The 26,005-nt window shown below is 46.3% G+C and overlaps 1 protein-coding gene and 1 long non-coding RNA gene across 2 annotated transcripts in view; one reads left to right on the forward strand and one right to left on the reverse strand.

Annotated features, from left to right (window-relative positions):
* Window positions 1-5,723, forward strand: part of LOC105491362 (UTP4 small subunit processome component) — a 38,968-nt gene extending 33,245 nt beyond the window's left edge. Inside the window, exons 14-17 of the mRNA XM_071084825.1 lie at window positions 425-520; window positions 2,334-2,519; window positions 4,059-4,169; window positions 5,520-5,723. Coding sequence (XP_070940926.1) covers window positions 425-520; window positions 2,334-2,519; window positions 4,059-4,169; window positions 5,520-5,636 — 510 coding nt within the window. The 3' untranslated portion in view covers window positions 5,637-5,723. The remainder of the gene's footprint in view (window positions 1-424; window positions 521-2,333; window positions 2,520-4,058; window positions 4,170-5,519) is intronic.
* LOC105491363 (uncharacterized) lies at window positions 2,460-25,991 on the reverse strand. Its single transcript, XR_011616549.1, has 3 exons — window positions 25,884-25,991; window positions 5,193-5,322; window positions 2,460-2,568 (listed from the first exon to the last, which is right to left on the reverse strand). It is a non-coding gene; the product is annotated as an uncharacterized lncRNA (long non-coding RNA).
* Window positions 25,992-26,005: the final 14 nt, after the last annotated feature.

The raw sequence follows: 26,005 nt of genomic DNA on the forward strand, positions 1-26,005 counted from the left end.
AGTGAGCCAAGATCATGCCATTGCACTCCAGTCTGGGAGAAAGAGTGAAACTCCATCTCAAAAAAAAAAAAGAAAATACAAAAAATTAGCCAGGTGTGGTAGTAGTCTCCTGTAATCCCAGCTACTCGGGAGGCTGAGGCAGGAGAATCACTTTAACCCAGAAGGCGGAGGTTGCAGTGAGCCGAGATCGCACCACTGCACTCGAGCCGGGGTGACAAGAGTGAAACTCCATCTCAAAAAAAAAAAGAAAAAGTAAAGAAATGAAAGTTCATTGGTTGGGGAAATGCCTGAAATTTATGGAACTTCCCTAGAACCCTTTTGAGTTCTGAGGAGCACTATTTAAACCCCTGACCTAGACCATTCAGTCTTTGCTGAGGAAAAGTGTCACTTAGAGTTGCCCCTTGTGTTTGTTATTCGTTCCCAGCTTCACTGCACGGTGCCTGCTTACAATTTCCCAGTGACTGCTATGGCCATTGCCCCTAATACCAACAACCTTGTCATCGCTCATTCGGACCAGCAGGTAAGGGAGATTCCAGTGCTTTCTAATGCCTTCCTGCTGGATAGTAACCTGGAAGCTGGGATATTAGGCAGTTACAGGGAGCCTTTCTTTGAAGATGTTGGAGGATATAAGGTAGTTTTCTCCTGTGTGAAGTAAGTAAAGCTTCCTTGCCTGTCTGGGCTCATCATAGGCCAGCAATATGCATTGGTTTGATGGGATGCAGTTTAAATGGAGAAGTGCTAAGATTCTAGAGTAAAGAATCACAAGAGGGAGGAGGAGTTTTGAAGTACTCATTTTCCTGATTGTTTTAGAGGAGAGATGACATGGGCTTGGGTGTTAAACTGGGTATGGGATGGAATAAGATTTTGAGAGTTGAAAGTGACTAAAAGATTGTATCATTCACCTTTACCCTTGCCGATGAGGAAATCAAGCACTAGTAAGATCAGGTACCTAATCTCAGCCAAAATTAGAACCTAATCTACTTTTTTCTATACCAATTTATAAGGAGTTTGTAATTATACGGAGATCTTTAAAAAAAAGAAAAAAAAAACACCTGGGCTGTAGAATACATTAGGAAATAATAATTATATTAGGGAGTTATCAATAATTCATCCGTAAAATTGGAGATGATAATATCTACCTCCGTGAGCTGTTGGAAAGATTAAATGTCATCTGGGAAGCACATTTAAGTAGACTGCTAGGCAAATGATGCTTACTGCTTTGATGGTCAGTTTTTACACTCAAACATGCACACACATACGCACTGTCCAAAAAGTGAAATCTCTCAGTTTTATAGATTTGAGTCCTTGACCAAAGACTGAAAGAGTAGTGAAGCCACATGTTTGCCTTTGTCCCACATAATGATAATGTTCCCCCCGATACCTTTTACTGGCACTTAGTTCCTTAAGTGCTTCTGAAAGTAAAACTAATGGGAAGTCTTTTATATCTGTTAGATTAGCAAAGATCAAAGACTTGATAATATACAGTGTTGTGAGGGTGTAGGGAAACAGTACTCTCACACATTGTGAACATTATCCTAACCATTTTGGAGGACATTTTGGCAATATCTTAAAATTTTTTAAGTCCACATGATCTTTGACTTAGGAATTTCAATTCTAAGAGTTCATATATATATATATATGCTTTTAGCTGTGCAAAAAGACATTTATACAGAGACAGTTCATTGCAACTTTGTTGTAGTAGACAAAGATATGAAACAAGCTAATGTCCACTAAGCAGACTGGATAAGTAAATCATGATACATGCATAAAATGAGTGGAGTATTGTATGTTTCAGAATGGGCATGACTGATGTATATGTATATTAATGTGGGTCAGTCTCCATGATATAACACTGAGCAAGAAAAGCAAGATACAGGACACTATGTATTATGTGCATAAAATAGCTCTAAAAAGATGGGCCAGGCGCAGTGTCTCATGCCTGTAATCCCAGCACTTTGGGAGGCCAAGTCAGGCAGATCACGAGGTCAGGAGATCAAGACCATCCTGGCTAACACGGTGAAACCCCGTCTCTACTAAAAATACAAAAAATTAGCTGGGCGTGGTGGCGGGTGCCTATAGTCCCAGCTACTCGGAAAGCTGAGGCAGGAGAATGGTTTGAACTCGGGAGGCGGAGCTTGCAGTGAGCCGAGATCAAGCTACTACACTCCAACTCCAGCCTGGGCAACAGAGCAAGACATCATCTCAAAAAAAAAAAAAAAAAAGAGTGGTGGGAGCTGAAGGTTTGTGTAGATACTTTCTGGTTAGGAATGAGAATGCCCTTCTGGTCTTTCTGAGTACCAGCCTGCATTTCTCTGTGTCATGTCCTTCCTCAGGTATTTGAGTACAGCATCCCAGACAAACAGTATACAGATTGGAGCCGGACTGTCCAGAAGCAGGGCTTTCACCACCTTTGGCTCCAAAGGGATACTCCTATCACACACATCAGTTTTCATCCCAAGAGACCGATGCACATCCTTCTCCATGATGCCTACATGTTCTGCATCATTGACAAGTCATTGGTGAGTTCTTCACTGCTACCTCCCAAATCTTCTTCTGAATCTTCAAGTTCTAAAAGCAACAAGTACAATAAGATAAGAGGAAGGAGAATCAGAATAAAAGTAGCTAGTAAATCAGAATAGAGGTAGCTAGTACATTTCTTGGAGGAGAGAGGCCTTTGTTTTTCCCTGGTTTGTGTTCCCACAGTTCTTCGGGAGGTTCTCAGGGAAGGGGCTGGCCTTTGTGTACTGGCTTTTGCTGATTTGACTATTTCTCTGCTTTGCCAGTGAGCACATAAATCTTACACAGAAAAGTGATTAGGCCAGTATTCAGAAGGTGACCCTCATCAGGAAGAATCAGTGATTTGGGTAACTTGCTTCCAACTTTGAACTCTGGGATATCTGAATAACATGATTTCATTAAAGGAGGTACAGGCTGAGGTTTTGACCTCTGTACCCCTTGGCTGAAGCTACTGAAATGCTGTCTGCAGGCTTGAGGAACTGGTCTTAACATCTCCGAAAAACCTAGCTAGGAAAATTCTTCATGGCTGTGATTTAGATGGGATATGAGCATTTTCTTCAGTTTTAGATTCTGTCCTCTTTGCCATCTGCTGTTTTGATTCGCCCTGAATTTATATCTTTTCTGGGTAGGTGCTTTGTTTCCTAGAAGCATTGTGGCCATGCCTGTCCTGCACTTTGGGTTTAGATTACAACCATGACACGGTGTTTTGGTGTGTCTGTGAAGGTGGGGGTGGAAGGAACATGGGGGAAAGCAGCAGATGGCTCTAAAGGAGGTGTGCACAGGGATGTGTCATTGGAATCATCTCATGGGCCCTGCGACCTCTGGGTGTGGGAAGCAGAGCTGGCTGACAAGTGCCTTCTGCAAGATGAGTGATACAGGAAGGGCCCCTCCCACTCTCTTGCCTCTTGTAATTGAGCCCAGATCATTTTTTCCCAAGCATTGGTTTTAAGTTCATCGCTTCCCTATAGTAGGCATAGCCATTTCCCAAGGAAGTCAGAGACAAAATATCATTTGTTTGGCCAGAGGCCACCTCGAGGTGTCAGTGACATCAGCAGGGGTGGTTTGTGTTGACGTTTTGCCTGGGGAGAACTTCAGTCACTTGTCCAGTCTATGATCTGGTTGGGGGAGAGTCTAGAAAGCACAGAGCCTGTGTGGGCTGAGCTCCTGCACTTGCCAGTTTGTTCCTTTCTGACCAAGTGTTACTGATGAGACAGGCCAAAAGCCCCAGAAGGGCCCTTTGATCTTGCTGCATGGAGTAACAAGCTCTGTTAGCCTCATACTCCCAACCCTCTGTGGTGTGGCTGCAAGAGTAGCTTCAGCTCTTTCTCCCTCTTTCTCCTTTTCTTCTTTTTTCCCCCCTAGTTTTTCTGAATAGAAGTATCATGGCTACAGCTGTTTTCCTGAATTAACAAATGTCAGGGAGGTACTGAATATATATGATGGTTAGAAGATGATGTTGGGCTAAAAATGCACTACAGATCTTTGGTCTGTGGAAGCCCAATAGAAGTAACCATTTAAACAATGTATCTTTGTCTTTTTAGCCCCTTCCAAATGACAAAACCTTACTCTACAATCCATTTCCTCCCACGAATGAATCAGATGTCGTCCGGAGGCGCACAGCTCATGCTTTTAAAATTTCTAAGATATATAAGGTAAAACATCTTGTGTTGTTATTCTGGATAGTTGGTTCCTTTGTGATATCAAAATGTAATAAACTCCACAATTGGAAGATAAGAGCACCTTCAGTTTCCATGCAGAGAACCTGGATTGTGGGAAACAAATCACCTTTTTGAAGCTGGCTGTCCCTTGTATATGTTTTATTGTTTTTGCCTTAGTAGGTTAGAGGCAGGCACATCATACTTAACCAAAATGAAATGCGTAAGTAGTGAGAAACGTTGGCACTGAGGTAGAGTCTTTGTTGGCGTGAAAGCTGGCTTTAAATTTTGCTTGTTGGAGTGTTCCATAGGATAAATGTCAAGCAGGCTGGGCTTGGTAGCTCATACCTGTAATCCCAGCACTTTGGGACACCAAGGCAGGTGGATCTCCTCAGCCCAGGAGTTCAAGACCAGCCTGGGCACCAACCTGGGCACTACTCAAATACCTGGGCACCATGGCAAAACCCCATCACTATTAACAAAAAAGAGGCGAGGTCTGTAAATTACTCAAATGTGATTAGCTTCTTGATGCATTTGTAACTTGCCAGTTGTCAGTTGCCTTAGTCTGGTATGGTGATTCACTCCTATAATCTCAGCACTCTAGGAGGCTGAGGCTGGAGTTCAAGACCAGTCTGGGCAACATAGTGAGAACCTGTCTCTACAAAAAAATATATATATACATATATATATACACACACAGAAAGTAGTTGGGTGTGGTGGAACATGCCTGTAGTCCCAGCTGCTCAAGAGGCTGAGATGGGAGGATAGCTTCTGCTCAGGAGTTCAAGGCTGCAGTGAGTATGATTGCACCACTGTACTCCAGCCTGGGTGACGTCGAGATTCTATCTTTTAAAAAAAATAATAATTTAGGCTTAAAGTCCTTGCCTAACACTGATTCTTGAGATATAAGAAGCATAGATTTTCTATCCAGAGAAATGTAAAAAAATCCTGCTGAGACCTTTTATGAGTAAACTCAGTTAAGTTCCCAGTCTTGAGCCAGGTGCAGCAGTGCACACCTACCTATTGTCCCAGCTACTCAGGAGACTGAGGCAGGATCATTGCCCAGGAGTTCAGGGCTTCAGTGCACGTTGATCATGTCTATGAGTGGCCACTGCTCTCCTGCCTGGGCAACATAGCAAGACCCCCATCTCTAAAAAAGAAAAAAAAGCTTTTATGCATTCCAACTATTTTGAGTCCCAGGGCAGGAAAGATTGTCAAGAGATTTAAATCATTTGAGCCTTGAACTAGGCTAACCTTTTAGTTTAGATGGTGTCTACCTATAGTCAGTTCATTCAGGACTAGCCCTGGATTGTAAGTCCTGATAGAATCATTATCATCCCTCTGCAGCCTCTACTCTTCATGGATCTTTTGGATGAAAGAACACTCGTGGCAGTGGAACGGCCTCTGGATGACATCATTGCTCAGCTCCCACCACCCATTAAAAAGAAGAAATTTGGAACCTAAAACAGGGCACTGTCTGTGTCCTTCCTTGAACTGTCTACCCTGTCGCTTTTCACAAATCATGGTAATAAAACAAGTTATTCTTGAGGACTAGGCATTATAAATGTTTTTTTCCAAGATAATGGACAGTCATTTCTCTTCATTGAATGAAAGTGAATGGAAACTCCAAATGAGTTATTTGTATTTGGGATAATGTGCTGAGTAGCTGCAAACTCATCTAATGTTGATAGGGTCCTGCTTATTCTGTAGGCCGCAATCTCAGAAGAAAAGATACTTGCCTTCTGTTCCCTATTACACGCCTAAGGCTTCAGAGGGCTGATGGCCTTCACTTCCTGCCAGCCCCCAGCCTAAGCAACAGCATGGAATCTGCCCATCCTCGCCCTGGAGGGCAGAGGACCGTAATTACTTACTCAGGATAGCCTGACCACTAATAACCATAATCAGCCTTAAGAGTTCAAGGAAGAATTTCAACTCCAGCATTATAAGGGAGTGCTCCATCTAAAAAATAGATGCCTTTGACCTTTGGCAGTCAGCGGTTAATTTTATTTAAAAGGAAAAGAAGCTTGGGTTATCAGCCCCATTAACTGCCTTTTTACCTGTTATATGCTGGTTTCAAAAGTATGGAAGGACCAGGCGTGGTGGCTCATGCCTGTAATCCCAGCATTTTAGGAGGCCGAGGTGGGAGCATCACTTGAGTCCAGAGACCAACCTGGGCAACATAGAGACAACCTATCTCTAAAGAAATACAATATTTAAAAAAAAGATACAGGAGCTGGGCACACATCAGTAGTCCCAACTACTCGGGAGGATCACTGGAGCTCAGGAGTTTGAGACCATAATGTGCTATGATCACGGGTGAATAGCCACTGCACTCTAGCCTGGGCAACATAGTAAGACCCTGTCTCTTAAAAAAGAAAAAAAAAAGGAAACACTAGGCAGGAATTTTGTTAGGGAGTAAGAGTAGAGGTGGGGACCCGAGAACCTACCATGTATTTCACATTTTTCATTCTCTTCTACCTGCTCTGACATTGTTAATCCCACGTGTGTTATCAACTGGCCAGTTTTAATGTGATCTTTAAATTACAAAGTGAAGAACTCTAGTTAACTGAACTGAGCAGATAGATTTCTTTCCCGTCTCGGGATGTATTCTGTTGCATGCCCGTGGAAACCCAGTATGTGTGCTTTTTGTTTGTTTGTTTTGGGGATGGACGGCTGAAGTGTGGGCAGAGAAGTGTGTGGGTTCTGGTGACATCATGAATGAAGGGTTGGTGAAAAACATTTTGCTATGATTAGCCCCACCCTCCATTCTGGAAAGGGAAAATAAATGAGGATTTAAGGTAGATGTAGGGGGGGGAGAATTAACAGAGAGAGAGAGATTATAAGAGAGATAAACAGAGCCCAATAATTGATCACATAAAGGACAGTCTATTTTAGGTTTGATAAGAAAGAACAGATATGATAAGATTTATAATAGATGTGTTTGCCTCTGCCCTACTTGTTAGGTTTTACAGTGATAGGAGTAATTTAAACAAATACCTGCTGGGTGCCATGGCTCACACCTGTAATCCCAGCACTGTGGAAGGCTGAGACTGGCAAATCGCTTGAACTGAGAACTTTGAGACCAGCCTGGGCAACATGGTGAAACTCCATCCCTACAAAACATACAAAAATTAGCCAGGTGTGGTGGCAAGCACCTGTAGTACCAACTTCTCAGGAGGCTGAGGTGGGAGGATTGCTTGAGCCCAGGAGGAAGAAGCTGAGCACGCCACTGCACTCTAGCCTGGATTTTTTTTTGAGACCTTCTCTTAAAGAAAAAATACCTGCAACTTTTTAGGTCACCTGTGTAAAAAAACTTGCCTCATGTTGAATAAATTTTTTTCTGTAAGGTATGTTTTTCCAGTCTGGATTAGACTGGACTGTTAGGGACCTTTTTAGCTTACTGAAGATCCTGTCCTTTCTTTTTTTTTTTTTTTTTTTTTTTTTTGAGATGGAGTCTCACGCTGTTGCCCAGGCTGGAGTGCAGTGGCGCGATCTCGGCTCACTGCAAGCTCCGCCTCCCGGGTTCCCGCCATTCTCCTGCCTCAGCCTCCTGAGTAACTGGGACTACAGGCGCCCGCCACCGCGCCCAGCTAATTTTTTGTATTTTTAGTAGAGACGGGGTTTCACTGTGGTCTCGATCTCCTGACCTTGTGATCCGCCCGCCTCGGCCTCCCAAAGTGCTGGGATTACAGGCTTGAGCCACCGCGCCCGGCCGATCCTGTCCTTTCTAAGAAATGTTTTAAGTGGTTGAAATGACAAGTTAAGTCGCTGGTCTACATTGAATGCTGGTGAGCAGATGGAGGCTAGGATGCCTTAAATATTAACTCACTTGTGGCCCGGAACAGTGGCTCACACCTGTAATCCCAGCACTTTGGGTGGCCAAGGCAGACAGATCACTTGAGGTCAGGCAAGCCAGCCTGGCCAACATGGCAAAACCCTGTTGCTACTAAAAATACAAAAATTAGCCAGGCATGGTGGCACGTGCCTGTAATCCCAGTCTCCCTACTTGGGAGGCTGAGGCAGGAGAACTGCTTGAACCTGGGAGACAGAAGTTGCAGTAAGCCAAGATCACGCAGAGCGAGACTCCATCTCAAAATAAAATAATAAATTAACTCACTTGCTTTTCACTAGTTGTACAGCTGTAAATTCAGAGAATCCTTGTTAACTGGAATCTAGTTTATGGCTTGACTTACTTAAATTCTAAAATCTTGTGGGTTGTGGAGGATGTAATTCTCACAGAGAGAACCCACAGATCATCTGAATGAGGAAGTAAAAGTTCTGACAGTAGAAAGCATTCCTTTTCAACTTTTCCAGCCAGTGATTTGGACTTCCTTAAATGGTATGGGAAGTAAGTGCTTTGGGCCTTGAAATTCTTCCTAAGTAGAAAACTTGGAATACAAATGAAGCATAAACTGACTAGAGCAAGTTAGAGAACTTGGGGGAAGGGAAGGGAAGGGAACAGAAGGGAGGGGAGGGTGGGGAAGGGGAGAGGAGGGAAGGGGAAGACAGGGGAGAGGAGGGGAGGGGATGTGAGGGGAAGGGAAGGGGAGGAAAACCAGTATTAAAAAAGGGGGAATGCTTTAGTACATGGGTTTCAGGGTGTTTTTACTTTGGGGATTTGTGTAACCTAGACATTTAAAACGTTTCCCTCTTGGCATTATGTTTCTATTTTGACCATTTTGTATACCTCTGCTCATTCTTGGGTTCTACAGAAAAATTCTGATTTGAAACCAGCCCAGGAAAGGTCTTTTTTTGCCAATCTGACTCAAATGCTTTAAAAACTCACTTTTTTCATGTACTGGTTAGTAAACTCATCTCTGAATGGATAATTCACATGTACTGTAGAGAGTATAGCAAATTCAACTAAGAAAAACTAAAATCTTGGAATATTAGAAGATAGAGACCATCAAATTTGGGGGTTTTTAAGCTTTCTTTTGAGCATCAATCATTTCTTTAAATGCTACTTAATACTGAACCACAATGTATGCTGTAGATAAAAATGAAGTTATTCCTACTGGGTGGTGATGAAGCAGGAGTTTGTAAAATAAATGTGACTCTCAGTCTCATTTTTTTTTCTTTTTTTTTTCTCTCTTGTTTTTTTTTGAGACAGAGTCTCACTTTGTCACCAGGCAGTGGTGTGATCTCGGCTCACTGCAACGTCCGCCTTCTGGGTTCAAGCGATTCCCCTGCCTCAGTCCCGAGTAGCTGGGACTACAGGCACCTGCCACCGTGCCCGGCTAATTTTTTGTATTTTAGTAGAGACAGGGTTTCACCATGTTGGCCAGGATGGTCTCGATCCCCTGATCTAGTGATCCACCCACCTCGGCCTCCCAAGGTGCTGGGATTCCAGGTGTGAGCCACCGTGACCAACCAATCTCATTTTTATAGTTGTGGAAATGGGAGACCAAGAAGGGAAGAGGTAATTTTTCCCATAGTCACACAGTGATTTGTTAGAGGCCAAGGTGGCATTCTTCAGCTTGTTCCCCCACTATCTCAGTTGTAGGAACCCAAGCATAAATATGATTGTCAGAAGCATTTGAACCAAAGCAAATGCGTCTTGAATAGGAGCTAGGTAAAATGACGCTGAGACCTACTGGGCTGCATTCCCAGACAGTTAAGCCATTCTAAGTCACTGAATGAGATAGGAGGTCGGCACAAGATACAGGTCATAAAGACCTTCCTGATAAAACAGGTTGCAGTAAAGAAGCCAGCTAACACCCACCAAAACTAAGAAGGTCACAAGAGTGACCTCTGGTCGTCCTCACTGCTACACTCCCACCAGCACCATGACAGTTTACAAATGCCACGGCAACATCAGGAAGTTATCCTATATGGTCTAAAAAGGGAAGGCATGAATAATCCACCCCTTGCTTAGCATATCATCAAGAAATAACCATAAAAGGCTGGGTGCAGTGGCTCATGCCTGTAATATCAGCACTCTGGAAGGCCGTGGTGGGCAGATCACCTGAGGTCGAGTTCCATACCAACCTGGCCAACGTGGCGAAACCCCATCTCTACTAAAAAAAAAATACAGGCCGGGCCTGGTGGCTCAAGCCTGTAATCCCAGCACTTTGGGAGGCCGAGACGGGCGGATCACGAGGTCAGGAGATCGAGACCATCCTGGCGAACACGGTGAAACCCCGTCTCTACTAAAAAAATACAAAAAACTAGCCGGGCGAGGTGGCGGGCGCCTGTAGTCCCAGCTACACAGGAGACTGAGGCAGGAGAATGGCGTAAACCCGGGAGGCGGAGCTTGCAGTGAGCTGAGATCCGGCCACTGCGCTCCAGCCCCGGCGACAGAGCGAGACTCCGTCTCAAAAAAAAAAAAAAAATACAAAGGCCGGGCGTGGTGGCTCAAGCCTGTAATCCCAGCACTTTGGGAGGCCGAGACAGGCGGATCACGAGGTCAGGAGATCGAGACCATCCTGGCTAACCCGGTGAAACTCTGTCTCTACTAAAAAAATACAAAAAACTAGCCGGGCGAGGTGGCGGGTGCCTGTAGTCCCAGCTACTCGGGAGGCTGAGGCAGGAGAATGGCGTGAACCCGGGAGGCGGAGCTTGCAGTGAGCTGAGATCCGGCCACTGCACTCCAGCCTGGGCGACAGAGTGAGACTCCGTCTAAAAAAAAAAAAAAAATTAGCCAGGCCTGGTGGTGCACACCTATAGTCCCAGCTACTAGGGAGACTGAGGCAGGAGACTCACTTGAACTGGGCAGGCAGAGGTTGCAGTGAGCCGAGATCACACCACTGCACTCCAGCCTGGTGGCAGAGTGAAGCTCTGTCTCCAAAAAAAAAAAAAGAAAAGAACATAAAAATGGGCAACCAGCCTCGGGGCTGCTCTGTCTATGGAGTAGCCATTCCTCTATTCCTTCATTTTCTTAATAAACTTGCTTTCACTTTACGGATTCGCCCTGAATTCTTTCTTGCATAAGATCCACGCACCCTCTCTTCAGGTCTGGATCAGGACCCCTTTCCTGTAACATGATGATTAGCAGGCATGATACACAAAGGATTTTCCATTTCATAGGCTACAGGGAAGGGGGAAGGTGTTTGAGCACCTGATCTAGCTGTAATACTGAGTTATGTGGGCAGTCTTTTGTGTTAGTCATACAGAGTGTAGTAATGTACAATGTAGGACCTTGTCTCCTAGTGCTCATGTCCGGGTGTTTCTTGGGCCAATTCCTGGGTGTGGCTCATACTTTGTCCATTTTCTTTCACTTTTATTTGGCCTTCAGTCTGGCTGTTTTCCCATCAGCAGTGTTTGAAAGTATTTGTTTCCTTATTCCTTACCAATGTACTGGTAGACTAATTTTAGCCTATCCAATGGGTGAAAAATGCTATCTCATTTTACTTTGCATTTCCCTGTTTACTAATGAGGTTGCTCACTTTATGTGTTTGAATGTTTGGCCAATTGCGTGAATTACATATTCATAACCCTTTCTCCTTTTTTTCCCCTAATGTGTTGTCTTTTTCTTTGTTGTTGTTGTTGTTGTTGTTTTGAGACGGAGTCTCGCTGTGTCACCCAGGCTGGAGTGCAGTGGCACGGTCTCGGCTCACTGCCAGCTCGCCTCCCAGGTTCACGGCATTCTCCTGCCTCAGCCTCCCCAGTAGCTGGGACTACAGGCACCTGACACCACGCCCAGCTAATTTTTTGTGTTTTTAGTAGAGACGGGGTTTCACCGTGTTAGCCAGGTAGGTTTCGATCTCCTGACCTTGTGATCTGCCCACCTCGGCCTCCCAAAGTATTGGGATTACAGGCCTGAGCCACCGCGCCCGGCCGTGTTGTCTTTTTCTTTTAGTATTTCAAGGTATTTTATGATGTAGATCAGCACTGTCGAATAAACTTTCTGTGATGATAGAAAAGTAGGCCAGGCATGGTGGCTCATGCCTGTAATCGCAGCACTTTGGGAGGCCAAGCCAGATGAATCATCTGAGCTCAGGAGTTTGAGACCAGCCTAGGGAGCGTGAAACCCCGTCTCTACTAAAAATTCAAAAATGATCTGGGTGTAGTGGCGTGTGCATATATCTCAGCTACTTGGGAGGCTGAGGTGGGAGAACTGCTTGAGCCTGGGAGGTAGAGGTTGCAGTGAACAGATAATCACGCCCCTGCACTCCAACCTGGGTGACAGAGTGAGACCCTCGTCTCAAAAATAAATAAATAAGGCTGGGCACGGTGGCTCACGCCGGTAATCCCAGCATTTTGGGAGGCCGAGGCGGGTGGATCATGAGGTCAGGAGTTTGAAGCCAGCATGAGGTGGCTCATGGCTGTAATCCCAGCACCTTGGGAGGCTGAGGTGGGCAGATCACGAGGTCAGGAGTTGAAGACCAGCCTGACTAACATGGTGAAACTTCGCCTCTACTAAAAGTACAAAAATTAGCCAGGCATGGTGGCATGTGCCTGTAATCCCAGCTACTCAGGAGACTGAGGCAGGAGAATCGCTTGAACCTGGGAGGCAGAGGTTGCAGTGAGCTGAAATCGCACCACTGCACTCCTGCCTGGGTAACAGAGCAAGACTCTGTCTCAAAAAAAAAAAAAAATTATGTTCTTAGTCACACTAGCAACATTGCAAGTGCTCAGTAGTCACATGTGCCTACTAACTATCTTACAGCATAGCACAAATAGAAAACATTTCTATTTTATTTATTTATATTTTGAGACAGAGTCTCACTCTGTCACCCAGGCTGGAGTGCAGTGGCACCATCTTGGCTCACTGCAGCCTCCACCTTCTGAGGATTCTCCTGCCTCAGCCTCCCAAGTAGCTGGGACTACAGGCATGTGCCACTATGCCTGGCTAATTTTTATATTTTTTGTAGAGACAAGGTTTCACCATGTTGGCCAGGCTGGTCTCAAACTCCTAACCTCAGGTGATCCGCCTGCCTCAGCCTCCCAAAGTGCTGGGATTACAGGTGTAAGCCACCGTGCCTGGCCAGGATTTTTAATTTTAATTTAAATAGCTACACGTGCTAATGGCTTTCATATTGAACAGCACAGATCTAGATATTCAGGCTTAGTTTTGTGTCAGTTCATTGTCTTTAGGAAGTTACAGAATTTAATAACACTTATACATTTATTGAGTGGCTACTATATGCAACTCACCAAAAACGGAAGAGAAATATGGCCTCAGCCCTCAAGAACTATACCGCCTAGCTGGAGAGAGAAGCAAGTAGATCAATGATGCTACATGAGGTCGGGCATAGTGGCTCATGCCTGTAACCCCAGCACTTTGGGAGACCAAGGCAGGAGGATTGCTTGAACTTGAGACCAGCCTGGGCAACACAGTGAGACCCCATCTGTACGAAAACATTTTTAAAAAATTAGCCAGATGTGGTGGCACATGCCTGTGTTTCCCAGCTACTCGAGAGGCTGAGGTGGGAGACTTGCTTGAGCCTGGGAGGTTGAGGCTGCAGTGACCCGGGACCACACCATTGCATTCTAGCCTGAGAACAGAGCAAGACCCTGACACACACACACACACACACACACACACACACACACACTAGAGTAGTTTCCACAGAAGGAAGGTAAGCAGTTTAGGAAAGTATGTGGAAAAGACAAGTCGTTTTGGATACATAGTCCTTGAGCCAACATGTAGTGAGAAATAAGACCAGTTGGGGTGGGCCTTCCTGTCTGTGGTCCAGAATTTTCATTCAGTGGAAAACACAGCTGTGAGTCACTCACACATTCAATGGAATGACAGAAAAAATGCCCATTTGTGTAAGGGGCAGAAGAGACTGGAAGTTAGGGAGTCAAAAAACAGGCTGTTGTATAGGTGACGTGGGATCTATGTAAGTATGTTAGGGCTGCCATAACAAAGTACTATTGGGATGGCTTCAACAACAGAACTTCTTTTTTTTTTTTTTTTTTTTTTTTGAGACAGGGTCTGGCTCTGTTGCCCAGGCTGGATTGCAGTTGCTTGATCTTGACTCACCTCACTGCAGCCTTAACCCCTGGGCTCAAGCAGTCCTCCAGCCTCACCATCGTGAGTAGCTAGAACTACAGGTGTGCGCCACCACACCTGGCTAATTTTTTTTTTTTAATAGCCCAAACTGTCACTTTTTCTTTTTTTTTTTTTTTAGATAAAGTCTCACTCTGATGCCCAGGCTGGAGTACAGTGGCATGATCTCAGCTCACTGCAGCCTCTGTCTCTAGGGTTCAAGCAATTCTCCTGCCTCAGCCTCCCAAGTAGCTGGGGTAATATGTGTGTGCTACCACACCCAGCTAATTTTTGTATTTTTAGTAGAGACGGGGTTTCACCATGTTGGTCAGGCTGGTCTCAAACTCCTGATCTCAAGTGATCCACCCGCTTCAGCCTCCCAAAGTGTTGGGATTACAGGCGCAAGCCACTGCACCTGGCCTTTTTCTTTCTTTCTTTTTTTTTCTTTAATCAAGGATCTATTTTTTTTGTAGAGATGGGGTCTCACTATGTTGCCCAGGCAGGTCTAGAACTCCTGAACTCAAGCAACCCACCTGCCTTGGCCTCCCAAAGTGCTGGGATTACAGGCGTGAGCCACTATGCCAGACCAGAAATTTATTTTCTCATAGTTCTGGAGGCTAAAAGTCTGAGATTGAGATCAAGGTGTCAGCAGGATTATTATTATTATTATTTTTTTTTTTTTTTTTTTTTTTTTTTTTTTTTTGAGGCGGAGTCTCGCTCTGTCGCCCAGGCTGGAGTGCAGTGGCGCAATCTCGGCTCACTGCAAGCTCCGCCTCCCGGGTTCCCGCCATTCTCCTGCCTCAGCCTCCCGAGTAGCTGGGACTACAGGCGCTGCCACCACGCCCGGCTAATTTTTTTGTATTTTTAGTGGAGATGGGGTTTCATTGTGTTAGCCAGGATGGTCTCGATCTCCTGACCTCGTGATCCGCCCGTCTCGGCCTCCCAAAGTGCTGGGATTACAGGCTTGAGCCACCGCGCCCGGCCAGCAGGATTATTTTTGTTGGTATTGGTGGTGGTGGTGGTGGTGGTGGTGGTGGTGGTTTTTTTTTTTTTTTTTTTTTTTTTTGAGACGGAGTCTCACTCTGTCCCCCTTGCTGGAGTGCAGTGGCCGGATCTCAGCTCACTGCAAGCTCCGCCTCCTGGGTTCAGGCCATTCTCCTGCCTCAGCCTCCCGAGTAGCTGGGACTACAGGCGCCCGCCACCTCGCCCGGCTAGTTTTTTTGTATTTTTTAGTAGAGACGGGGTTTCACTGTGTTAGCCAGGATGGTCTCGATCTCCTGACCTTGTGATCCACCCGTCTCGGCCTCCCAAAGCGCTGGGATTACAGGCTTGAGCCACCGCGCCCGGCCTTTTTTTTTTTTTTGAGACGAAGTCTCGCTCTATCGCCCAGGCTGGAGTGCAGTGGCGCGATCTCGGCTCACTGCAAGCTCCGCCTCCCAGGTTCACGCCATTCTCCTGCCTCAGCCTCCCGAGTAGCTGGGACTACAGGCGCCCGCCACCTCGCCTGGCTAATTTTTTGTATTTTTTTAGTAGAGACAGGGTTTCACCGTGTTAGCCAGGATGGTCTCAATCTCCTGACCTCGTGATCTGCCCGTCTGGGCCTCCCAAAGTGCTGGGATTACAGGCTTGAGCCACCGCGCCCGGCCAATGTGGTGGTGGTTTTGAGACAGAGTCTCACTCTGTTGCCCAGGCTGGAGTGCAATGGAGCGATCTCAGATCACTGCAACCTCTGCCTCCCAGGTTCAAGTGATTCTCCTGTCTCAGCCTACTGAGTAGCTGGGATTACAACCGTGCAACGCCATGCCCAGCTAATTTTTGTATTTTTAGTAGAGATGGGGTTTCACCATGTTGGCCAGGCTGGTCTTGAACTCTTGACCTCAAGTGATCGACCAGCCTCAGCCTCCCGAAGTGCTGAGATTACAGGCATGGGCCATCATGCCTAGCCTTGTTTTTCCGCTTTTTGTTTTTTTCTAGAGACGAGGTCTTGCTGTATTGCCCAGGCTGCTGTCAAACTCCTGGACTCAAGTGATACTCCTGCCTCCCGACATGCTGTGGTTACAGGCATGAGCCACCCTGCCAGGCTGGATTGGTTTCTTCTGAGGCCTCTCTCCTTGCCTTGTAAATGACCATCTTCTCCCTTCATCTGCCCATGGTCTGCCCTCTATGCATGTGTGTCTGCCCTCATCTCCTCTTATAAGGACAACAGTCAAACTGGATTAGGGCCCACCCCAGTGACCTCATTTTAACTTAGTTACCTCTTTAAAGATTGGATCTCCAGGCTGGGTGTGGTGGCTCACACCTGTAATCCCAGCACTGTGGGAGGCCGAGGCAGGCGGATCACCTGAGGTTGGGAATTTGAGACCAGCCTGGCCAACATGGTAAAACCCCATCTCTACTAAAAATACAAAAATTAGCTGAGCATGAGATGGCAGGCACCTGTAATCTTAGCTACTCGGGAGGCTAAGGCAGGAGAATTGCTTGAACTCAGGAAGCAGAGGTTGCAGTGAGCCGAGATGGTGCCATTGCACTCCTCCCTCCCTTGCACTCCAAAAGGGAGACTTCATCTCAAAATAAATAAATAAATAAATAATAAAAAATAAAGAGCCTGGGCATGGTGGCTTACGCCTGTAATCCCAGCACTTTGGGAGGCCAAGGCGGGCGGATGATGAGGTCAGGAGATGGAGACCATCCTGGCTAACACGGTGAAACCCTGTCTCTACTAAAAATGCAAAAAATTAGCCGGGCGTGGCGGCAGGCGCCTGTAGTCCCAGCTACTTGGGAGGCTGAGACAGGAGAATGGCGTGAACTCGGGAGGCGGAGCTTGCAGTGCGCTGAGATCAGGCCACTGCACTCCAGCCTGGGCGACAGAGTGAGACTCCGTCTCAAAAGAAAGAGGAAAGGAAAAAGGAAAGGAAAGGGGAACTGGTGAAGGGGGAAAGTAGACTTTTAATTAATTTTTTTTTTTTTTTTGGACACAGTCTTGCTTTGTCACCCAGGCTTGAGTGCAGTGGTACAGTCACAGCCCACTGCAACCTCTGTCTCCGGGGATCAAGTGATTCTCCTGCCTCAGCTTCCTGAGTAGCTGGGATTACAGGCGCCTACCACCATCCCTGGCTAATTGTTGTATTTTTAGTGGAGACAAGATTTCACCACGTTGACCAGGCTGTTCTCGAACTCCTGACCTCAAGTGATCCACCCATCTCGGCCTCCAAAGTACTAGGATTACAGACGTGAACCACTGTGCTGGGCTGACTTTTATTTTTAGGTATTATTTGAATTTCATGACAAATTATGTAATTTCCATGATTATCGATAAAAAAGAAAAAAGAAAATACTGATTTTCCGTAACTAAGTGGATTCAATGAAACTAAACTTCTATTTAGTGTGTCCTTGCTAATATTTTCCTTTAAAATGTCACAGTGCTACAAAACTGTCACCAGCTGCTTCCTATTAGGAATGTGGTTAGCAGATGTGGGTTTTCATAGTCATGCTGTATGAGATCGTTAATCCATTTTTGCGGGTTTCAGATGGTTAGTGATTTATCTTGGTGGGATGAATTAAAAATGTGCTTGCATCAGCTAAAGGACATATGCACCTTTCTTTCGCGACATGTTTGTGCTGGAGTGAAAATATATTGCAGGATATTTCTACTGGAAGGTAAAGTAGTACTATTCATTGAAAAGGATAACTGATCCCGCTGTCTTCTAAGTGGGGAAGAGTTATGCATAGATAATTTTTCAAAGCTGGATGTTGGATCGGTTATTTTATGAGCTTATTTCTCCCTTTGGCGTCTTCTTTAGTAGTAATTGAGTGGCTCCTGCTTTTGTTCCTCTGGCATCAGGCCACCTTTGTGGCAGTGACCTTCAGGCTTGCTAAGGGCTGCAATTTTGCTTGAGGCCCTCCTTCCTTATGAAATTACACAACACTCATACCTTGGAACCAGCCCCAGATCCACTAATTCTTTTCCTTTGACGGACTCTTGGCAATCTATACTCTCTTTCAGCCGAAGTGTAGCTTTATACAAGGTCTGTTTGTCACTGAAATTAATTTGGCCATTTGCCCTTTAAGCATGGAATCAAATGGTGTTATGGCATAGTCATTCCTAGATAAAGTATAGACTAGCAGCTGGAGAGTTGTTGTTGTTTTTTTTTTCTTCCTTCCTTCCTCTTTTCCCTCCCTCCTTCCGTTCTTCCTCCCTCCCTTTCCTCCCTCCCTCCCTCCCTTCCTTCCTTCCTTCCTCTCTTTCTTCTCTTCCCTCCCTCTCTCCCTCCCTGCCTTCCTTCCTTCCTCTCTCTTTCTTCCCCTCCTTCCCTTCCTTCCTTCCTTCCTTTTTTTGAGACAGGGTCTCACTGTGTCACCCAGGCTGGAGTGCAGTGATCTGATCACAGCCCACTGCAGCCTTGAACTCCTGGGCTGAAGTGATCCTCCCGCCTCAGGCTCCCTAGTAGCTGGGACTACAGGTGCCCACCACGCCCAGTTAATTTTTGTATTTTTTTGTAGAGATGGAGTTTTGCCACATTGCCCAGTCTTGGCTCAAGTGATCCTCCTGCCTCAGCCTCCCAAAATGCTAGGATTATAGGCTTGAGCCATGGTGCCCAGCCAAGAGTTTCTATCAAATGTTTTATTATTGGTGCTGCTGAAAGTCAACTGGTAATAATGACAGCAGTAGGTACTTTTTATTTTTTTGAGATTGAGTCTTGCTCTGTTGCCCAGGCTGGTGTGCAATGGCACGATCTTGGCTCACTGCAACCTCCGCCTCCCAGGTTCAAGCAGTTCTGCTGCCTCAGCCTTCTGAGTAGCTGGGACTACAGGTGCATGCCACCATGCCAGGCTATTTTTTTTTTTTTTTTTTGGTATTTTTAGTAGAAATGGGGTTTTTGTATTTTTAGTAGAGATGGGGTTTCAATATGTTAGCCAGAATAGTCTCGATCTCCTGACCATGTGATCAGCCTGCCTCGGCCTCCCAAAGTACTGGGATTGCAGGTGTGAGCCACTGCGCCCAGCCTTTATTTTTTATTTTTATTTTTATTTTGTTATTTATTTTTTTGAGATGGAGTCTCGCTCTTTCGCCAGGCTGGAGTGCAGTAGCGCAATCTCAGCTCACTGCAACCTCTGACTCCCTGGTTCAAGCGATTTTCCTGCTTCAGCCTCCCAAGTAGCTGGGATTATAGGCACATACCACCATGCCCAGCTAATTTTTGTATTTTTAGTAGAGACGGGGTTTCACCATGTTGGCCAGGATGATCTCGATCTCCTGACCTCGTGATCCATCCACCTCGGCCTCCCAAAGTGCTGGGATTACAGGCGTGAGCCACCATGCCCGGCCCTTTCATTTATTTGTTGAGACAGAGTCTCACTCTGTTGCCCAGGCTAGAGTGCAATGGCGTGATCTCAGCTCACTATAACCTCTGCCTCCTCGGTTCAAGCAATTCTCATCCCTCAGCCTCCTGAGTAGCTGGGATTATAGGCGTGCACCACTATACCACGCTAATTTTTGTATTTTTAGTAGAGATGAGGTTTCACCATGTTGGCTAGGCTGGTCTCAAACTCTTGGCCTCAAGCAATCTGCCCACCTTGGTCTCCCAAAGTGCTGGGATTACAGGTGTGAGCCACTGTGCCCAGCCGCCATTTCCTTTTTTTAGAGGTAAAGTAACATGACTCTTCAAAGAATGATCTTAGCTTGTCTCGCTGTCCTTAAGAAACTGCGGAAACAGATGTGAACTCTTTTTATTTCAGATTTTATTATCCACAGTAAGTATATTTCCACTGACTCCTTGCAATTTCCTAGATGGTAATTTTCACTCTGCAAGGAACCAATAACCTTCAGAGGAATTATTTGAAAGGACTATAGCGCAGAAAGTACCGAATTTCAATCAATCATATGTTTAATGAGTTCCTTCTCTGCAAGGTAATAGTTTTGGAATAGTGGGGAATAAATATAAGTTGATGAGTGGTCCCTGCCCTCCTGTATTTTATAATCTACTTGGCCAAACAAGCCAGGAACAGAATTAAATTGTTCAAAGGAAAATTCCCAATGAACTGAGTAGTCAGGCAAAGCTGAAATGAAATCTTGCTAGGTGGTAAGGGAATTCAGCCAGAGGAGGCAGGAAGTGTCTGGAAAGAAGGACTTAGACAACGTGCAAGGCATCATTGGGAGATACTGACTGAATGAGTTTGGCTCATCTGAAGGTAGTGATGAAAGGCAATGTTGAAAAGTTCATTTCGGTTCTTATGGATGGCCTTGTAGATACAGCTTGACAGCTGGGGGATTTTTTTTTTATTGACATATTTTTAAATAATCTTTTTTTTTTTTTTTTTTTTTTGAGATGGCTTCTTGCTCTGTTGCCCAGGCTGGAGTGCAATGGCACGATCTCAGCTCACTGCAACCTCCGCCTCCTGGGTTCAAGTGATTCTCCTGCCTCAGCCTCCTGAGTAGCTGGTACAACAGGCGGATGCCACCATGCCCAGCTGATTTTTGTATTTTTATAAGAGATGGGGTTTCACCATGTTGCCCAGGATGGTCTCGATCTCCTGACCTCGTGATCCACCCGCCTCAGCCTCCCAAAGTGCTGGGATTACAAGGTGTGAGCTCTCGCACCCAGACTGAAAATAATCTTGAAAGGAAAAATTCTCAAGTAATCCCAATACCAGTCTACCTCCACTAGCTACTTCCAGGGTTAAATATTTTGTTATATAACTTGCTGTCTTATGTAAGTGCCCTCACTATTAGTTAGCAGATCCGTGACTTACTCCAACTTTATTGATAAAAACGTCTTGACCGGGCGCGGTGGCTCAAGCCTGTAATCCCAGCATTTGGGAGGCCGAGACGGGCGGATCACGAGGTCAGGAGATCGAGACCATCCTGGCTAACACGGTGAAACCCCATCTCTACTAAAAAAAAAATACAAAAAAAACTAGCCGGGCGAGGTGGCGGGTGCCTGTAGTCCCAGCTACTCGGGAGGCTGAGGCAGGAGAATGGCGTAAACCCGGGAGGTGGAGCTTGCAGTGAGCTGAGATCCGGCCACTGCACTCCAGCCTGGGACACAGAGCAAGACTCCATCTCAAAAAAAAAAAAAAAAGTCTTGATATCCTTGAAGAGAATTCCCAGCACTTCCCTTTTACTAATAAAGGTGTCCTCAAGTGCCCAACTCCTGGGTGATTGCAAATGCAAAAGTGTTAAAAATAGTGCTTATTCTCTAAGGAATCAGCTGCCAAACACTCTCTAATAAGCAGAAATTTCACATAACTCAGGCCTCTGGGGGCTCACACCTCAGCTGGAGCAAAGCCAGAATGCCTGTGACCGCAGGTGTACTTGGGCACATTGGGACTTGCTAGAACGGCAAGCTGGCCTCTGCAGTTGATTTAGGAGAGGGCTGGAGGGTTGAGCTTTTGCTGACATTTGCAGCTTAGAAAATCCGGCTCCACTAATCGCAAAGAGGATTCTGCTGTAATGATTTTTTTTTTTTTTTGGTAAGATACTTTTCTCATTTTGAATTCTTTCTTCATTTGGGCTCTGGACACTTCCCAGCCTCTATATTTATTATTTTAACTTCTATTACAGGAGGCTCTTCAGAAGTTTCTGCCTGCACATGAACATGCATTCACAGAGTGGTGCATGGCCACTGTTTACGAGCCTCAACGTGCACTTCATGAGCAAGCAAGTTTACAGCCCCTTTTACAGGAATTGGTGCACATTCCCTCTGCTTGCCCCCGTCCCTGCCCACATGAAAACACAGGGATTTTTTGCTACTACTGCTGAAGAAAAGTTAGAGGACACCTTGACCTCATGATTTTGCTGAGCACTTGCTTTCTTTTTCTTTTTCTTTTTTTTTTTTTTGAGACGGAGTCTTGCTCTGTTGCCCAGGCTGGAGTGCAGTGGCCGGATCTCGGCTCACTGCAAGCTGCGCCTCCCGGGTTTACGCCATTCTCCTGCCTCAGCCTCCCGAGTAGCTGGGACTACAGGCGCCTGCCACCTCACCCGGCTAGTTTTTTTGTACTTTTTAGTAGAGACGGGGTTTCACTGTGTTAGCCAGGATGGTCTTGATCTCCTGACCTCGTGATCTGCCCATCCGGGCCTCCCAAAGTGCTGGGATTACAGGCTTGAGCCACCGCACCCAGCCCGCACTTGCTTTCTTAACAGTGTGCTTTCTGGACCCTTAGTTTATTTTTTAGTTTTTTAATTTTACTTTTTTTTTTTTTTTTGAGACAAAGTCTTGCTCAGGCTGGAGTGCAGTGGTGCGCTCTTGGCTCACTGCAACCTTTGCCTCCTGGGTTCAAGTGATTTTCCTGCCTCATCCTCCTGAGTAGCTGAGATGGAGTATGCACCACGACACCCAGCTAATTTTTTTTTTTTTTTTTTTTTTTTGTATTTTTAGTAGAGATGGGGTTTCACCATGTTGGTCAGGCTGGTCTCGAACTCTTGACCTCAAATGATCTGCTTGCCTCACCCTCCCAAAGTTTTGGGATATAGGCATGAGCCACTGTGCCCAGCCTGGACCCTTATTTTTGAGGTCTGAGGGGTACTGTATAGTGAAAATAGCCCTGGATCCAGAGGCTGGGAGTCCTGAGTTGTCTCTGCCTCCTTCCTGTGGACTTTGGGCCATGGTCTTTGGTCTTTGGCTCTCTGGCCCTCAGTTTTCTCAGGTCTTCTAGTCCATGAAGCTAGAGGAGGTGGGTAGATTGTATCACTCCTGTCTGGATAAAAGCCACTGCAGGCTCTGCAATGTGCACAGCAGTGGCTCATGGCCTTTGGTCATGGAAACTTCCTGTCAATTGGATGAATCACAGGCTTCAAAAAAATACCTTAGAGACCAAATTTTGCATACAATTTTTGGGAATGCCCATGTACACTTGCCCCAACAAAAGGCCATGGCCTGCAGGCTAAGAAAGTCAGATCTATGGCCGGGTGTGGTGACTCACACCTGTAATCCCAGCACTTTGGGAGGCCAAGGCAGGTGGATCACGAGGTCAGGAGTTCAAGAACAGCCTGACCAACATGGTGAAACCCCACCTCTACTAAAATTATAAAAATTAGCTGGCGTGATGGCACACGCCTGTAATCCCAGCTACTCGGGAGGCTGAGGCAGGAGAATCACTTGAACCTGTGAGGTGGAGGTTGCAGTGAGCTGAGATCAAGCCACTGTACCACTCCGGCCTGGGTGACAGAATGAGACTCTGTCTCAAAAAAAAAAAAAAAAAGAAAGATCTATAAAGTCAAGTCCAAACTCTTTGATATTTTGTTATAAGATGCTTTTCGTCTGGGCGCGGTGGCTCGCGCCTGTAATCCCAGCACTTTGGGAGGCCGAGGCAGGCAGATCACCTGAGGTCAGGAGTTTGAGACCAGCCTGGCCAACATGGAGAAACCCTGTCTCACTAAAAAATACAAAATTAGTCAGGTGTGGTGGCACATGCCTGTAATCCCAGCTACTCAGTAGGCTGAGGCAGGAGAATCACTTGAACCCGGGAGGCAAAGATTGCAGTGAGCCGAGATCGCACCATTGCACTCCAGCCTGGGCAAAAAGAGCGAAACTCTTGTCTCAAAAAAAAAAAAATGCTTTTCACACTCATATCCTCCCACTTCCACTGACCTTATGCTCTGTTCACATTGGAATTCTGGCATCTTCCTAAGTAACCATCTGTGATGTTAATTTTGTGTCAACTTGACTGGGCTAAGGGATCCCCAGGTAACTAGTAAAACATAACCTCTGGGTATACCTGTGTGGGTGTTTCAGGAAGAGATTAGCATTTCCATGGTAGACTCTAAAGAGTATCACCCTCACCAATGTGGGCAGGCAGCATCCAATCAGTTGAGGGCCTGAGCAGAACAAAGGGCAGAGGAAGGGGGAATTCACTCTGCCTGAGCTGGGACATTTATCTTCTCCTGCCCTCAGACTTTGGTACACCTGGCTCTGGCGCCTTGGCACTGGGATGGGGACTTACATCATTGTCCCCCCCCAACTCCCACCCTCACCCCTTTCTCAGACTTTGAGACAGGGTCTCGCTTTGTTGCCCAGGCTGGAGTACACTGGCGTGATTTCAGCTCACGGCAACCTCCACCTCCTGGGTTCAAGCAATTCTCCTGCCTCCGCCTCCCGAGTAGATGGAATTATAAGGGCCCACAACCATATCCGGCTAATGTTTGTATTTTTAGTAGAGACGGGGGTTTCACCACGTTGGCCAGCCTGGTCTTGAACTCCTGACCTCAAGTGATCTGACTGCCTCAGTCTCCCAAAGTGCTGGGATTACAGGCGTGAGCCACTGCGTGCGGCCCCCTTCTCGGACTTTCTTTTTTTTCTGGAGATGGAATTTTGCTCTTGTTGCCCAGGCTGGAGTGCAGTGGCACAATCTTGGCTCACTGCAACCTATGCCTTCCAGATTCAAGTGATTCTCCTGCCTCAGCCTCTTGAGTAGCTGGGACTACAGGTGCCTGCCACCACACCCGGCTAATTTTTTGTATTTTTAGTAGAGACAGGGTTTCACCATGTTGGCCAGACTGGTCTAGAACTCTTGACCCCAGGTGATCCACTGCCTCGGCATCCCAAAGTGCTGGGATCACAGGTGTAAGCCACCGCACCCAGCCCAGACATTTTTTTGAGACTGAGTCTCGCTCTCTCGCCCAGGCTGGAGTGCAGTGGCACGATCTCGGCTCATTGCAAGGTCCACCTCCTGGGTTCACTCCTGGGTTCACGCCATTCTCCTGCCTCAACCTCCCTAGTAGCTGAGACGACCACACCCAGCTATTTTTTTGTATTTTTAGTAAAGATGGTGTTTCACTGTGTCAGCCAGGATGGTCTCGATTTCCTGACCTCGTGATCCGCCCGCCTCGGCCTCCCAAAGTGCTGGGATTACAGGCATGAGTCTTTTTTTGTTGTTGTTTTTTTTTGGGGCAGAGTTTTGTTCTTGTTGCCCAGGCTGGAGTGCAGTGGCGCCATCTCAGCTCACTGCAACCTCCGCTCCTGGGTTCAAGCAATTCTCCTGCCTCAGCCTCCCGAGTAGCTGGGATTGTGCCACCATGCCCGGCTAATTTTTTGTATTTTTAGTAGAGATGGTGTTTCTCCATGTTGGTCAGGCTTGTCTCGAACTCATGACTTCATGACCTCAGGTGATCCACCCACCTCGGCCTCTCAAAGTGCTGGGATTAAAGGTTTGAGCCACCGCGCCGGGCCCAGGTTTACACGACTGGTTCCCCTGCGTCTCAGGCCTTTGGGCTTGGATTGGAAGTGCACCACCAACTTTCCTGGGTCTCCAGTTTGCAGATGGCAGATCGTGGAACTTCTCAGCATCCATAATCTCGTGGCCAGTCCCTTATAATAATAATAATAATAAATTTATATATCTCTATATATCCTATTGATTGGTTTCTCTGAAGAACCATAAGACACCATCATTCTGCAAATATCCTTGAGGCCTGCCAATTGTGGCTTCAGAGTTTAAGAAAACATGGTTCCCTCTTGAATTACAGGCAAGTAAACGAGATTACAAAACATTGACAAAGGCTTGGATCATGCTGTGGGACCTTTGCTTGAGCTGTTCACCCTCCGTTGTCACCTCTGTGAAGCTGACCCCAGGCCTAACCAAATGTTCCTTTTATGCTGTTCTGGGGACGTTTTCTGCATGTCACTTAACCACATAGTATCACACCTAGTTGGTTGGTTCTGCATTTTCCTTCCCCACTAGACCGCAAACTCTCAGCTGTTGTTGGTACTACTAAGCTTATCTACAGGGCCTCAAAAGGAGCCGGAGTACAGGGCTAAGCGCTCAGTATACAGGGTACGAACCAATCAATGCAAGAATGAACGTGCCACCGGGTCTTGCAGGCTTGCAAAGTGCTTCTCCAAGCTGATTTTACTTTCCGTGCCCGGGCAGCTCCCGTGAATTTCCGGGGGGAGCCGTGGGGAGC

This window comes from Macaca nemestrina, chromosome 18 (genome assembly GCF_043159975.1).
Source record: "Macaca nemestrina isolate mMacNem1 chromosome 18, mMacNem.hap1, whole genome shotgun sequence".
Taxonomy (NCBI): domain Eukaryota; kingdom Metazoa; phylum Chordata; class Mammalia; order Primates; family Cercopithecidae; genus Macaca; species Macaca nemestrina.